This window comes from Podarcis erhardii (genome assembly GCF_964252035.2).
Source record: "Podarcis erhardii genome assembly, chromosome: 3".
In the NCBI taxonomy this organism is placed as follows: Eukaryota; Metazoa; Chordata; class Lepidosauria; order Squamata; family Lacertidae; genus Podarcis; species Podarcis erhardii.
The window spans coordinates 66,840,008-66,856,252 of record NC_138507.1 but is presented as its reverse complement, the minus strand read 5'-3'; the positions used below and the strand labels follow the sequence as shown (position 1 = coordinate 66,856,252).

Sequence of the window (16,245 nt, the reverse complement as noted above, 5' to 3'; positions counted from 1 at the left end):
ATACAAATCCAAATTGCTGCTAAGAAGGGTAAACAACATAGTAAATTCATGGCTATTTTTAGAAAAAGGTATTTAGCACTGCACTTTGACATATGTATCATCTGACATATATTTAGTACCTTTCACTAGCAATAATCCATTCGCCAAACCCGTGTGCTGGCATTGATATCAGCATGTGACACCAGAGTGATTTAAGGATTCATGCCTCCTACCAAAAAACATTATCATCTATAAATGACAGGCAAGCACCCAATACAACTGGTACATAAAACTCCAAATATATTAATGTACTCTAGATTGCAGTAAGTATCTGTGAACAAGCCCCTTTAAAAACTCTTTCCTTATTTAATATTTATACTGGACAGCTCAGTTGGTTAGAACATGGTGCCAGTAACACCAAGGTCGCAGGTTCGATTCCCATGTGGGACAGCTGCACATTCCTGCATTGCAAAGAACTAGATGATCCTCAGGGTCAATTCCAGCACTACAATTCTTTGATTCTTACAATAAGTACAAAGGGATCTGCTTAGCAGGTGAGAGAGTGGATTTTCATACAGCTATTTAAAATAAAAAATCGTATTATGTTTGAGGCCAAAAATAAAGCAAATCAGGCAACTTCTCTCAATACTTAACCACCAAAAGCACTTCAGTCTAGCACAGGGAGGGATTTTAACTGAGCTCAAGATAAGGAAGGAAGGGTTAACTTTCATGGAAAACTCACGCAAATAGGCTTGTGTCTGAATACATCCCCAACTTCTGAGCACAGAATCCTGCCTGTGCCAGACTGCTGGAAAGGCGAAATGGACATCCAGGGGGAGGGAAGAGGGGAAGGAGTATCCTGGAAAAAGGCATGGATGACCGAAACTTTCTACAGGAGACCTCTCCACAATGAAACATTTTGTTATAGATCCCAAATGTGCTTATATATTACACACTATGATTTATGGTGTATGTTGTTTGGGATTTCTAAGAAATATTTCAGAACACTGAATATTTCAGTCCCACCATCCATCCAACAGAGATGATATAATACACACACATTTTGTGTGTGTGTGTGTGTGTTATAAAGTCACACACACCTTAAAACTCACAGGCCATTCAAATTTTACAGGCATGATTAAAAGGAGTATTAGATCACAGCTGACTGGAATGCTGAACTCCAGCTGGACACCAGCCAACCGGGACTCATGGTAACCATTGTGTTTTTAAAGATCCATTTTAAAAGAGTCATTAATATTCTCCTCAGGACTTCAAATGCATGGCAAGTAATCCAACTTGGCATCAAACCCATGGAGGATGGTGTTACTTTCTACTTTCAGCCAACTCACTTTCTTGAGCAGATTTGAAGGGTTAAGGCCCAACACTTGCTTTCATGCATCAGGGCATAACCAGCAAGACTTCATGATGTAAACCCAGGTAAATATTTGTTTTGTATTCTATTTATAAATACTTTAATTACAAATTGGTTTAATGTAGGGTGCACCAAACACTATATAATTTTGATATTCCTTCAACTGTAGCACATTCAAAGACAGCTGAACCCCAAAATACCTGCCACAAGGTTTTCACATTCAACTTGTTTATCACAGTCTTTTTTACTTTCACAAATACTCTAAGCGGTGTTGGAAACTGAGATATGAAAGCTAGGAGCTAAATGGCACCTTAAGCATAGGTTATGGGCGCAACAATGGAATGTCTAGGCCCACTTTTTTATAACAAGGATACAAAGCAGAAAATGAATGAACTGCAGCTAAAATCTTATATTCATTTTTCACATGGTCTAGTCCTCATCTGAAGACTGCAAAAAAAACCAAAGCCATGCTTCCCCTGCCCGCCCCACTAATATTCTTAAAAGCGGGTCTCTTCTCCAGTCTTCAGAGAGTGGCTGGAAGTGGGGAGGCAGAAAAAGGTCCTCCTTTTCTTCCACTCTGCAGTTTTAATCTGAAACCTTAGGTGCAGTACTGTGTCCAGAGCTCAGAAATGGCTCTCGCTAATGAAATTCCTTGTCGCAAAACGCGCCTAGAACAATAGGAGTTTCGAACACTGGCTTTAAGATAGCAGCCCAAATGCCTCTTCTTAAGCAATGTATATGGATTAGCTTGAAAAATGACCTCTTTACAATTACCGTATAGTGGGAGTAATTTCTAAAGCAGACCAAAGGAGGGGTAACAGCATCAAGGCCAATACTTTTCAGATTTGAAAAAAATAACAACTTGCAATGCTTATGACTGCCTCATGAGTTGTTCTTCAGTGTAGTTTGTAAATTTATCCAGAGAAGGAACCCTCTCTACCTGCCCAGTTCCCTCCCAGCTGATCATTTACCTGCCCTGGAAGTAATAGCAACAATAGTAATAAATTTCTGGAGGCCTCTCTCCCTGATATCTGGACTCTGGAAATGTTATGACAGTGTTCCAAGAGTGAGAGGCCATTATGCACTCACTTCAACAAAACTAAGTTTTACATCAGCTCTAGAATATGCTCGAGCAGTGTTTCCCAAACTTGGGTCTCCAGCTGTTTCTGAACCACAACTCCCATCATCCCTAGCCAGCAGGACCAGTGGTCATGGATGATGGGAACTGTAGTCCAAAGATAACTGGAGACCCAAGTTTGAACTCTGAGCTTCAACTCTGGACAACCTGGAGGGAAAGAGACGCCCAAATTTAGAGAATAGTTGTTAAATATGTCTGTCTCTCTGCTGGCACCATTCATATTTAAAACTTGACAGATTCTGGCCCATGTTATTTAACATCTTTTGCATTGAACGGGAAGAATAATTCAAGGTGTTCATTGTCATCTATATGCAGGTGACGTGTAGCACTTTTAAACTTTTCAACCTAATATAAAGGAAGCTGTTGAGGTTCTGAACTGAAACCTGGAGAAATTAATGAGCTGGATGAGCACTAAGAAACTGAAGATGAATCCACACAAGACACACATGCTCCTGATCAGGAGGGAGATGGCTTTGGAACAAGAATTCTGCCTGGTTTGAATGAGAATGCACACACATAAACACATCTTGAAAAATCAGGTTTGCAGTTTGAAAGTGTTCCTAGACTCAGTTTTCTATCTGGATGACCTGGTGGCAAAAGTGGCCAGTTCCAAGAGAGTCAGACCTGGCTACAATTAAGAAGAAAGAGAGCCTGAGTTAAATCAAGATCAGATTAGTGCAATGTGCTCTAAATGGGGCAACTTTAGAAAAACCTTTAGAAGACACACTTGATCCAGAATGCAGCAGCAAGCTCATCTATAGGGCCAGGTTACACCTGCAACCTCTGTGCCCACTGCCATTTCTTCCAGACACAACTTTGGCAATTACCTTCAGATAGCTGAATACCACCCATACCACCCTGTTTGTTCCCTAATATCTGGAGAGGTCCTTTTGTGCCATGTAGCTGTTTTAATGGCTGCATCCATATTGTGGGACATTTTGCTCCATAAAGTGTGGATGTCCCCTCTCAGGCTGTCTTTTGGCAGTAGGGAAAGACATTATTATTTAGATACGCGCTTACTCAAGTATCTGCTATAAATAATCATGGTTTATCAATGCCTTTCATTATATTTTATGATATTGTTGATTCTGAATTACAGTAAGCCACTGTAGTGGGATAGAATTTCTCTGGGAGTATCACAAGAGGACTCTGGTGCACCAAGGAGATCAAAATGGAAGATATAAGCCATGCCTGAGCTACAATTTTTAACAGCGTGTTATGATCAAAAGTGGAGGAGGGGTTCTCCCCCTCCCAGAGTGACTTATAAACTTTTTTTGTATTCAGAGGATGGCGTGGAGGGTTGTAGTAATATTACTCATGACAAAGGATCCTGCTGAGCAGGGAAGATTAGCTACTCCGGTGGTCCAGAGTGTCCCATTACAACCCACTCAGGGGGGGAAATGGAAATATGTTAGATGCTGTGTGACAACTTAATCTACTACTCCTTACAGTGTACAGACATCTGGCTCAGCCTGTATAGACATAATTCGACAGAAGCAATAGAGAAGGCAGAAGTTATCATCAAACACACACATTTACTATCCTCTGCATTGTCATTTGAATTATTATTAGTTTAAAATGTGACCTCTTAAGTTTTTATCTACACAAGAATTTTATTCTCCATTTGCAGCAATCTCTTTGTGTTATAAATTATCATGAACCAAGCCTTTTTATTTGGATACACACACAAAGGAAGATGAAAAAGGAATACAGAGTCTGGATAAATTTGTCTCCTACAGCTGTCCAGGAAGAGATGCTAAAAATGATGGTTTATCCAGATGCCCTACAAAATCTAGGGGAAGCAGTCTTCAAAATAATGTGAAAAACTTATCTGGCTCACCAGGAGAATACAAATGCCTTGTTAGGTTACTACATCCCACAAACTAGCCAGCTGTGAAGGAAACAGCCTGGTGACAAACCATACCAGGAAAGCAGGTCAGGATTTCCTTCTGTAATAGAGCCTGCTACTCAAAGAGAAGCTAAAAAGAGGGTCAAGCTGCAAAAAGGTTTTCTTGTAAAAGCTATGTCATAATTTGATAATAAGTAGCAGCCTAGAATTGGATTTCCATTCCACAGCATTTTCGATTTTGTGCCAACCTTATACTACCCAAATTACCTTGGTAATCAAATTTTCCATAACCTTTGCACTACAGGTGCAAACATACAGCTTTAGCTTCTGAGTGGCAAGTAATTCCTTCCTAAACCCAAGGTTTTTGTATGCAGCCCACAAGCTTCCGTTGAAATGCTGATAAACTCATGGACATTTTTAAAAAGGCTCTAGCCCTCACAGATTTGAATATATGAAGGTCAAGTTTCCAATATGATTAATGCCAACCAGGATGCTTGTGACATATTTATACAGAAGTTATTTCAGATTGCTCCAATTCTCATTCATACGCAAAGTCACCAACAATTTTAAAAAGGAAAATATCATTGAACAGAAACACTGGAACTACATTAGGAACAATCTGGGCTAACAATCTGCATAACAATCTACTCTTGCAGTTCTAACACACTTCTCTGTTTCACTATGGACTAGCATAATAGTTGTTCACTAGAGAGTGGGTTTCAAGGTTGTGATTAAGAAGCACACAAATAAATTGTTTAATGTATTTGTATCTCTCAATAATGTTTCCATATATTCCTCATGTACGCACACAAAACAAAACAAAACAAAACAAAACAAAACAAAACAAAACAAAACAAAACAAAACAAAACACAAAACAAAACACCATTGCTTCGGTGAAAGAAAGTAGACCAGAACATTATAGGTAATTTTTGTTGACGAAAAGGGCTTGGTGGGAGAGAAGATTAACAAACTATCTGCCAATTTTTAGTAAAGTAATCACAAGACTTTATTTTCTTTCATTCACTTCTGTTTATTGTTTGTTTACATGTGTATGCAGTGGCAGCTGGTAGCATTTTGACATGGTAGAGCTGCAATGCTTAACCTTGCTTTGTTTAAACTTCAGGAAAGTGTGCCAATACACATGTGCTAAGTGCTACTGTCTTCTCCTTGCTAAATAATAATAATAATAATAATAATAATAATAATAATAATAATTCACCCTAATGTCCCAAAGCGAGTTACAACATTAAAAGACAATTGGAGCTACACTTCTATGCACAGCTAGGTGGGAAGAAGCTGGCTGAGGCTGATGGGACACTGAAATGAACCAAGAAGTTCATTAAATCCTACAACCTGTAGCAGAACACAAGATAAGCAAACCAACGCTGTGGAAAATACTGGCTGCTTTCAGGCTAATCCTTAGCAACTAGTGAATTTACAATATTCAGCAGGCAAGGGAACTAATTGGATATTGATGAGTTTCTGTGCTGAAATATTAAATATTAACACATGTCATTGAAGCAACTTGCATTGCAAGAGAATGAAGCTTCACTGCTCATTTTTCTAGAGTACAAAAAATAGCTTTTAGAGACTCTTCGCTCATCATAACAGCATCCTCTTCTATTTCTGAAGAACTGTCCAGAGTTCTAAGCTATAACTTCACATGAAGGACAAAGTCCGCAGGGCAATAAAAATCTGAAACACAATTAATTCCTTGTTTGACTATCTTCAGAAAAGAAAAAGTGATAGCAGCACAGAACCCCAAACAGATGACTGACATTACCAGATAACAATTAGTTAGGTTAATGGGTAACACTTTGTCAGGCTCCTACAAATGTCAATACAGCACATCAATACAGCACATCAATAGCTATAAAACACCCAAGGGAATGGTTAATATCACTCTAAGGCAAACTGCCTTATTGAGGAAAAAGATGGACTGGCTGATCAAGTCATTACTACCAGTCATGGTTAGCAGTAGTAATGCTTCTGAACACTGGTTGTGGAAACCACAGAAGGAGAGAGTGTTCCTTTACTCAGATCCTGCTTGTGGGTTTCCCATAGGCTTCTGGTTGGCCACTGTGAGAACAGGATGCAGGAATAGTTGGGCCATTAGCCTGACCCAGCAGGCTCTTCTTACGTTCTAATTATCTTACCATCTTACCCCCAAATTAGAAAGCAAAACAACAAACTCCGGATTAACATGGAAAATGCAGAGCTTAGGCCTTACTTTGCTTTGGCTATTTATTGTGTTCAGTTTTACAAAACATGGATCTGAAGTGAATGTTGAAGTATCACTACTTGATGTATCATCAAGTGACTTTATTACTGTTCAGGCTGGAATCCTGTAGCCACTATAGAAGTCAATAGGACTTACTTCCAAGTCAATACATACAAGATTACGCAGTCAGTTTAATTTTGCTGTGCAAGTGGACTTACACAGTTGTACCTTGGTTGACGAACACCTTGCGACTTGAACATTTTGGCTCCCGAATGCCGCAAACCCAGAAGTGAGTGTTCCGGTTTGTGAACATTCTTTGGAACCCGAACATCCGACACAGCTTCCGCAGTTTCCTTCAGCCAATCGGAAGCCGCACCTTGGTTTCCGAACGTTTTAGAAGCTGAATGGACTTCCGTAATGGATTCCATTTGACTTCCGAGGTACCACTGTACTTACCAAACATTGGCTATTACACATAAAAACTTACCAAGTCACCAAATACCACACACACACACACACCATAAAGTTAACACATACCACACAGGAACCTAACATGTCCCTAGCCACCCAAAGATTGTTTGAATCATCTCTCTCACTTTCCCTCACCACAAACTAACTTTTCAGAAATGAAACATTTTTACATAATCATGCTTAAAATAAGCAGGGAAGGAGAGAAACACTACATTTGAGAAGATAGTTTCACCAAAAACGGATTGATATTATATTTCCTACAATATGTATTCTGAGAAAATGAAAGAACAAGTTTTAAGAGAAAAACAATACCGACCTTCATTCCTGGATAAGGTTTCTTTACCCTCTGGTGTTTTATCTGGCATCTCAGCCGAGACCAATTCAGTGAAACCTGAGGGACATAAAGAAAGAAAACTGTTCTCATACCAAAGCCAGCAGGGGAAAACTTTTCTGTAAGTTCAGGATACTGTTACAAGCTAATTCACACACATCCTATAAAACACTTCATCAAAAGGGCAAACAAAGCTAACAAATTAATATATGTGAGCACAAAGAATTCGCTGACCCTATCATGTGTCGTTGAGCTTGAGTAAAGTACCAACAGTTTGCGGAAACATTTCCTTTAAAGCAGGAATAGGGAACCTGAGGCCTCCAGACATTGTTTGACTATAACTCCCATCATCCCTGACCAGTCCCAGCACCAGCTGTTGGCCACATTGGGCACCCACCCAGGGCCTGACCACTTGCCCTGCTGGCTGGGAATGGTGGGAGTTGGAGTCCCAAGAACAACAGGAGCTCCACAGATTAGTCATCCTTGTTTAAGGAATACACAGGCCCATATAATTGAAAAAGGGGGTTTTGGGGGGGGGTGAGTTAACTTAAAAATTCAACAGAGAAGTCCTACTAGTGAACACTAGCCAGTGAATCAAAGATGAATGAAAATATCTGGCAACCCCTTAGGGCAGGCATAGGCAAACTCCAGCCCTCCAGATGTTTGGGACTACAATTCCCATCATCCCTGACCACTGGTCCTGTTGGCTAGGGATGATGGGAATTGTAGTCCCAAACATCAGGAGGACTGGAGTTTGCCTATGCCTGCTTTAGGGCCTTCAAGTCAAAACAGTAAAAGCATTTTTGAAAAATAAAGCACACACCTCTCCATTCTCTGTCCAGCTAAGTTAAGTCCCACCAAATTCAATAGGAATTGTTCTTGTTTGCACAGCATCAACCTCAAGACATCCAGAGGAATGCCAAGCAGAATAATTTAATCCCAGCCATTTCCCCACTATTTGCTTCACTGTGAAAATATATTATAACCTCACTTTATCAGATATCAGGGTGATGTACAAAATAATGCCAAACATAGTAATGAGACCATAGATAACAACCATAAAGCAGAAGCAAATGTCAGTGCATATCCCTCAGGATCAATTTAACATAATTCTCTCTGGCCACACCACTTAACATTTTGGCAACCACGTTCTGCATTAGCTAAAGCTTCTGGATCTATATCAGGATCTGCTGCCCCTGTGGATCCTGCTGCCTGAGGTGGTCACCTCACCTTGTCTCATGTGTGGGCCAGCCCTGCTTCTGAGTCATCTTCAAGGGCGGCCCCACTTAACAATGCATTGCAACAACCCAATTCAGAACATGGACTGCCATGGCCAGTCTATCCCTGTCTGGGAACCACCTGAAGCTGGTAAAAGGCACTCTGAGCCACCAAGGCCACCTGGTCCTCAAGTAGCATAGCTGGAGCAAGTCCAAGTTATGCACCTCCTCTCTCAGAGACAGTGAAACCTGAGACAAGAGAACCACCTGCTCACTGAGTCTCAAACTTAATGGGATTCAACTTCAGCTCTCTGGTCCTCATACCGCCCATACAACTGGAACCCAAACACAGTCAATTTAAGGGGGGAGCAGGGTGCTGCACTATTAAAAATTACCTTTCTCTCTGTTCCACTGATAAGATTCCTTCTGTAAGTAGACAGTCACCAGTAAGAGTTTTGCCTCTGGTACAAGGACATAATTGGTGTCTTCAAGCTAATAACGAAACCTCACCCCAGTCCCAACCAACCAGAAATACTTCATAAATTCAATTACTTAAAATGGATTAATATTTGTTTCATCAACCAAACCGCAGGGGAAGGTTTCTATTTCCACACATTTCTGGGAATAAGCCCTACAGAACAAAATGAGACACATAGCATTGTATGGTAAGTGATCATTTTGGGTTTTTAGCTGTAGAATGGGAAAAGCCGAATGAGTACGTTGGGTTTGTGTTTTTTTAACTTAAGTGGCCTATTAAGTATCATGAAACCTTAGAACATCATCTTCACCCTTGCCAACTTCCATGACTAATTTTAGAGAGATGTGAAAACAATGTCAAGTAGCAATTTGCTCAAACTTCAATTAATCTTTCTTTGCTAACAGTACACTACTTGGCCATGAAAGCATCATGTTACAAGAAGCACTCAGTCACAACAGAACTGAAGTGATTTATTTAAAAAGCTTCCCTGCTTGTATGCTACCACAAGAATGAGCTGTGCTAGTTAATATCGTACTGGCTAGACACACTTCGGGGCTGCATTGTTGCATTAGTTTGCTGGTTATAATGCTAGCACTTCTGTCCTGATTTCTAATGTTCCTTTTGCACTGCAGGTTGTGTAATGGAACTGTGGCTTTTTGAATGATATACTGCTTTGCTGTGCTAAATTTTAAAGGGCAGAAAATATAAATATTAAAACAATAACAGTGGAATGTGAATTGCTTATTTCCCCCAACTTATGTGGTCCTTAAGCCTAAGGTCCCAAAAGTCTACCGGGGGGGGGGGGCACACATGAAAGAGAATGAACTTGAAGATGAATGAGAAATCATTAGAAGTTCAACACTGATACAGACTTAATTGGCATTTTGTTCACCCAACAATTATGGAAATGGCTTCTACAGGGCCAGCACACCCATGAGGCAGAGTGAAGCAGACATCTTAGGCAGTGCTTTTTTCTAGAAAAATAGGTGCCGGTATTCACCATGAAGTTGTTAGAGTAAGTGCCACACCGTATAACAACAGCAAAAAGAGGTGCCTGTACTGCATACCATTGAGTACCCCCTGGAAAAAAACTGACACACCAGTCTTAGGTGGCAGAATTCCCTGAGATGGCACCACTGCAAGCACCCTGCCTGCCCCACCACAGCTAGAGTCGTAATGCTGGTGTCAGCACTGATTTCCGCTGAATTTTTGCGAGATCTTGCCAAAATTTCATGAGACTGTGTCAGAATCTGCCATTAGAGCTGCTTTGTACCGCTACTGCACAACTTAGGGAAGAGAGGCTTTGGTGAGGGTGGCGTGGCACAGGAGCGCCACCATGTCATGGCCACACCTCTCATTTCACCTCAAGTGTCAAAATGGGATGCACCGGCCCTGGACTTCTAGGTGTAGTTCAAAGATCACTCAACTAATTCAGTGAACTTTGTTAAACCAAACTACTTCATTCCAAGCACTTCACAGAAATATCAAAACTGTGTTTTCATGATTACATATGTTAAGGCATCATATTCTTAACAACTCTTAACTCGATTTGACTGGTTAAGAAAAGAATCCTCCATTATCATGAACACACAAATAATTAGTAGGGACCATGATTAGCATATAATGACGGAGACACTGGTATTTTATACTGAAAGTACTTTGTTATATGGTTCGTTATATTCTCAGTCTAAATGGGATCTGCCCTGTCTAAAAATACATCTAAAAATATCCCTATATTTTCTTCAGACTAAACTACCAAATGCAATAGCTATTATGTGTAACACAGGATATGCTTCCCCCTGCCCCCCCCTCTACTGATAATTGAGAATGGATGCATATACAAAAACGAACAAATATCCAAATCAAATCTGAGTTCATCACGTCACATGCTGATTTGTAGAGCGGTTATCGACAAGCTGCCTATGAAGTCACATAGCCTTTGTCACTAGAGGGAGTCCTGATCACACAGCATGTTCGGTAAGGCAAAACAAAAGGAATGAAAGGATGAGAAAACTGCCAGAAAAAAAGATTGCAGGCACCTTTGAATGTTTCTACAGATTTCATCGTAAGAAATGTTTAAAAAAAACATGCCTGTTGAACACACACACACAGACACACACTCCCATCAACCAGCATGACTAAAAGTCAGGCGGGATGGAAGTTCTTGCCCAGGAACACCTGCAGGGCCACAGGTGAGTCACACCTGCTGTAAAGGCTGCAGAGACAAGGCAAAACAAACCATTACGTAGCAGACAAGTACAATACAGTAGTCTTTTGGTAGCTTTTTCTTTTTTTCTAAGCAGATAATGGATTCTACAAAATATAGTGGGAAAAGTTCTAAACTCTTTTCCCTGGGGGGTCATTCTGATCGATAGGAGGGAAAGACATTCTTATCGATAGGAGGGAAAGATATTCCACAACAGATAATGGGTGTAATGAATAAAACAGTTTCCAATGTAAGTGCATGAAAAATAATTATGTGGGCAGTCCAAATGCATAAGATTTGAATGTTACCCAGCCTGACCCATTCCAGTGGCTGTTTCAATTTAAGGTCTCACATTAAATGCAAGGGAGCTTACTGGGAGATGCTGATACACGGAAAAACACTCACTCTGAAGACAATTTAAGACCTGCAGCACACAAACAACTGAACTTTACACAAGGGCAAAATTTTACAACTATAATTTGTATTGGCAAGGAGAGAACGAGGAAATGGGGTAATGTTTGGCTTGGCATTCCTTATGGTTATGCATGAGCAAAAGTCTATTTAAACCTTGCGAGCAAATCATTGTAACATTGCAATGTGGCAATGCTGCTGACTCATTAATTCTACCTAACAACCTAAGGCAGTTAACACTTTTGTTATCCCAATGAAGTCAGCATAAATAGCCTTTTAATAATCTTCCAAGGTTACTTAATGTGCTACCAAACAATGTATACTCCGTACAGCCTATTTTCTTTGAACCAAAGCAGAAAGTTTAATTTCAGTTTGCCGAACTTATAGCTTTCAGTCCAGGAGCAGATCTGCAGGTAGAAATATGAAATGCATCTTGGAAGATTATGCTGTGAACAACCCAGATATTGAAACCAGTAAGTTACTTAGGCCCTCCAGATGTTTTTAGACCCCAATTTCCATCATTGACCCAACCACTGACCATGCTGACTAGAGCAGATGGGAATTGGAGTCCAAAAACATTTGGAGGCCCAAAACACCCCTCACCCTGCACGATACAGCCTCATATTGTTAAATAATAAAGTGGAGGTAAAGCTCAAGGGTTCAGTCTGATCTCACCACAATTCCCAGCTCTGCCTGTGTCAATCAGAAGGTATTTCAAGAAACAATGGCCTCAGCTATTCTCTGCAGTATAATTGCGCAGATACTGATAAAATGAAAGCAAATCAAACAAGGCCTGACGGACAGACAGACTTTTGTTACTGGTGCGCATCCACATTATACAAAGAATAGAATGAGTCATGCCTACTGGGCAAAAAGAGTTTAGGGGATAGATGCCAGAAAGGTCACAGTGCCCTACACCAGCTTATTCAAAATAGTACGAAGACTGCTGTGCACCTTCACTGGCTGGCACATGTCAGCTTTTGAACCAAATCGTTACAAGAAACAGTCCTCTTAGAGGAGAAACACTACAGGTTTCTGGTTAAAAAAAGGACTGAAGAACACATACAAACAGCCAGCTACTTAGAAATGCCAGTTTATTTGCATATACACAAATTCACTTAAACATAAGCATGAGTGCACCTTCGTGAGTACACCAGCGTGAGTACTCTGGCAGCCAACCACCTGCCCAACCTTTCTTTACCAGATCTGAACATATTTTTAAATGGCAAAGCAGGCAGCATTTTAAGTGGCCAATTTAGAACCAGCTTGTTTTTTCTAAACATTTTAAAGAAAAATAGTGACCCAAAAATTGAGGTTGGACAGCACAGCAAGAGTCAACTGCCAAAAAACGTTTTAGGCTGGTATCAACACGGCCAATTCGAAGCCAGCTCATCAGTACTGAGTACATTTGTCACCCACAGACAGTTAGGAAAGGCAACCAGGCACTTTCATGAATCATTTGAAATGGACTGTTGCATTTATGTCTACAGTATTAGCCTGTCTCCCTTTAGCGGTAAATTCTAAAGCCCCACATGCTGCAAATTCTGTAAACCCTTCCTCATTACCAAAAAATGATGCATTTTTAAAGGACCTGTATTGTACTTAGGCCTTTGCCAGCACATGGGCACTCCGAGATTTTTTTCTTCTCAAGTGCTATACAAAAACACAGGGCAAATGTAGTCTAGTAAAAGTTCTTTGACTGCAATACTTCTAACCATGTCTAACTGAACAAAGTTACATACTGTATAATGCAGCAATGGGCTATGAACACATTATGTAATGCAATACTGTATTAATAAACAATCCATGTACTCCTGCCAGCGCACTTCAGGGTAGGTCCCCTTTAAAGATGATGACTCATGTGTACAGCTAAAACTAGGTCATCAGGAACAGCAGTCTTGAGCCAAGGAACCAGTTGGGTGAGGGGAACACCACACACACACACACACACACACACACACACACACAATAACCCAAGAGGTGGGAACACATTATGTTGCCAGGAAACACAAATAAGGAAAGGCCTCACTTCATTCAAAATTTCTCACAGACTAGTGAATAGCAAAAGAACCCAGTATACTTTCTAGCAACATGCACAATATGAATATAATGCAATTGTCCATTTCCCGATGTCTTATCTATATTATGATAAACAAAACAAATTCCTTCCAGTAGCACCTTAAAGACCAACTAAGTCAGTTCTTGGTATGAGCTTTCGTGTGCATGCACACTTCTTCAGATACACATCTGAAGTGTGTATCTGAAGAAGTGTGCATGCACACGAAAGCTCATACCAAGAACTGACTTAGTTGGTCTTTAAGGTGCTACTGGAAGGAATTTGTTTTGTTTTGACTATGGCAGACCAACACGGCTACCTATCTGTAACTATATTATGATGGTGATGATGATTTTACTTGTGCAGACATTTTATAACTTTGCAGGTCTAGAGGGGAAAAAAACATTCTGTTGACTCTGCAAGACTTTGCCAGAGCCCAGGCTTCCATCCATACCAACATGCTTTAGAGGGAAGATAGAAAAATAGACTGTCGTAACGTACAGAGTTCAGTCTCCATTGCAACTGTGGCTTGCGGATGCCTTTCTGCTGAATCTGCAGATTGCTAAGAGCCACAGTGATGAACTATAATGTGGAAGGTAGCCATTCAGCCAAAAGCTGTCATTTTCCCAAGCTTATCCTATGTAGAAGTCTTTAATCATCTGCTAAGATAAAAGCAAGATCCATTTCCTAAACTTGGCAAGCAAAAAAATGTGAACGTGCTCATTTCAAACCCATTAAATGCAACAATTATAATATTTCAGATTTTCATTTTCAAGGCAAAATAAATAAAGTTTTTGCTATCTTTCAGTTATTTAACGAATAATTTGCACTCCTTGTGGTACAAGTGAGCTCGGGGGCATATTTTTATAGGCACAACTTGCATATGGAGCATCTACATATGCTTTTCAAAGTTCCCAGTGCAAAGTCAAGATGCTGTATTGAAGTTCACATCAAGTTTGATGAAATTCACTAAATAATTCAGAGGGGGCCAATTAGAATATGCAAAGCATGAGACTCTAAATCTCAGGGTCATGGGTTCAAGCCCCACATTGGGCAAAAGATTCCTGCATTGCAGGGGGTTGGACTAGATGACCCTGATGGTCCCTTCCAACTCTATAATTCAATGATTCTATAACCCTCCTAAGATGTATAAGAAAATATGGCCCAAGTCATTAGGTGGTACAATGCAGGCAGAGGCAGAGCTAGCTGCTCCAGCACCCGGAGTGGCCCGCAGGGGCGGGGCTAGCTGCCTGCAGGGGTACGCCGCCGCTGGGCGTTCCAGGGGATGCACTGCAACGGTGCATGTCCCGGGGGGGGGCGCCTCCTGCAGCGATATCACTCCCCCTCAGGGATGGCACTCGGGGCAGACTGCCCCAATCACCCCCACCTTTCTCCACTACTGAACACAGGCATGAGCATATATCCTGGCCATGGGATTTCTCATTTTCCATGCAATTGTGAATGGTTGTTGTATTTACTATGTGCATGAACATCAGCTGATTCACAACAGCTGTCAGCTTAGAAATTTGTGGTCACAAATCTTCAAAGTCCAGTTAGGTACCACAGCTCTCTGCTGCAATCATGTCTATAAGGTTACCAGATTTTTTTCCAATGAATCCGGGGATACTTTTCAACTTCAATGGATTTTGTATGGGGACTGATTTGTAAATCCGGGGACTGTCCCCAGGAAACGGGGATGTCTGGTAACCTTATTCTAGAACACTTTGGTGTAGCTTTCCCCACAAATGGTCAACAGATGTAATATGTCTCAGGAATAAAACCACTCTTGACTTTTGTACTGTACAGTACTTTCTGCTAAAGAGATTCCTAGTCAGATTAACAACCATCCCTTCTACAGGTCAGAAAATTCCACACACACTCTTCAGAGGTGCAATAGAGGTGAATCATTTACCATGAGATACATGTTTAGAGGATTCTTACAGGTGTTATAGTGCCACAGTCTCCTTTGCCCAGTATTTAATAGCAGTTTTGGAAACCGACAATTAAAATAAGTAAAAAATGAAGTTTGCCTTTTCTGTGGAAATTCCTCTGTTGCTGCCACAATCTTAAAAGCAAAACAAAGCCTAAACAAACAACAGCTTTGGCAATAGTGACATTCCTTTGATTAGGCTGAATGCTCAACTCCTTCAAAATAAAAACTATTAGAAAAATATTTATTTTTACAAAGGGTCAAAGGAAAAACATAATTTTTCCAGAGGGAAGCCAGATGTTTAGTTTCTCCTCCTCCAAAAGCGATACTTTTGCTGATAAATAGCATTTAGTCACTGTTTTTAAAAAGGTTTGTGTTTCATTTCCTCTACTTTAAAGATCCACATCACAACATTTAAGCCAAGTATTCCATACATGTTGAAATCATTCCATGTACTTTTGTAGGAGAAACAGAGACAAGAAGCATTTTCCCAGTACAAGTATAGATGTTAAGGCATTCAGATATAAAATGCTGCTGCTCAACAAGTCATTATTAATTTCAGTAGCTAGTAGTACTAGTAGTACT

At 40.5% G+C, this 16,245-nt stretch overlaps 1 protein-coding gene and 1 long non-coding RNA gene across 4 annotated transcripts in view; one reads left to right on the top strand and one right to left on the bottom strand.

The window, feature by feature from the left end:
• The window catches only part of PLEKHG1 (pleckstrin homology and RhoGEF domain containing G1), a 109,241-nt gene that overhangs the window by 70,382 nt on the left and 22,614 nt on the right, over positions 1-16,245 (bottom strand). For all 3 annotated transcript variants that reach the window (XM_081854303.1, XM_081854301.1, XM_081854304.1), the window contains exon 2: positions 7,348-7,422. In XM_081854303.1, the coding sequence (XP_081710429.1) occupies positions 7,348-7,396 (49 nt within the window). In that variant the 5' untranslated portion in view covers positions 7,397-7,422. The remainder of the gene's footprint in view (positions 1-7,347; positions 7,423-16,245) is intronic.
• Positions 1-16,245, top strand: part of LOC309337678 — a 200,759-nt gene that overhangs the window by 174,621 nt on the left and 9,893 nt on the right. The window lies entirely within an intron of this gene.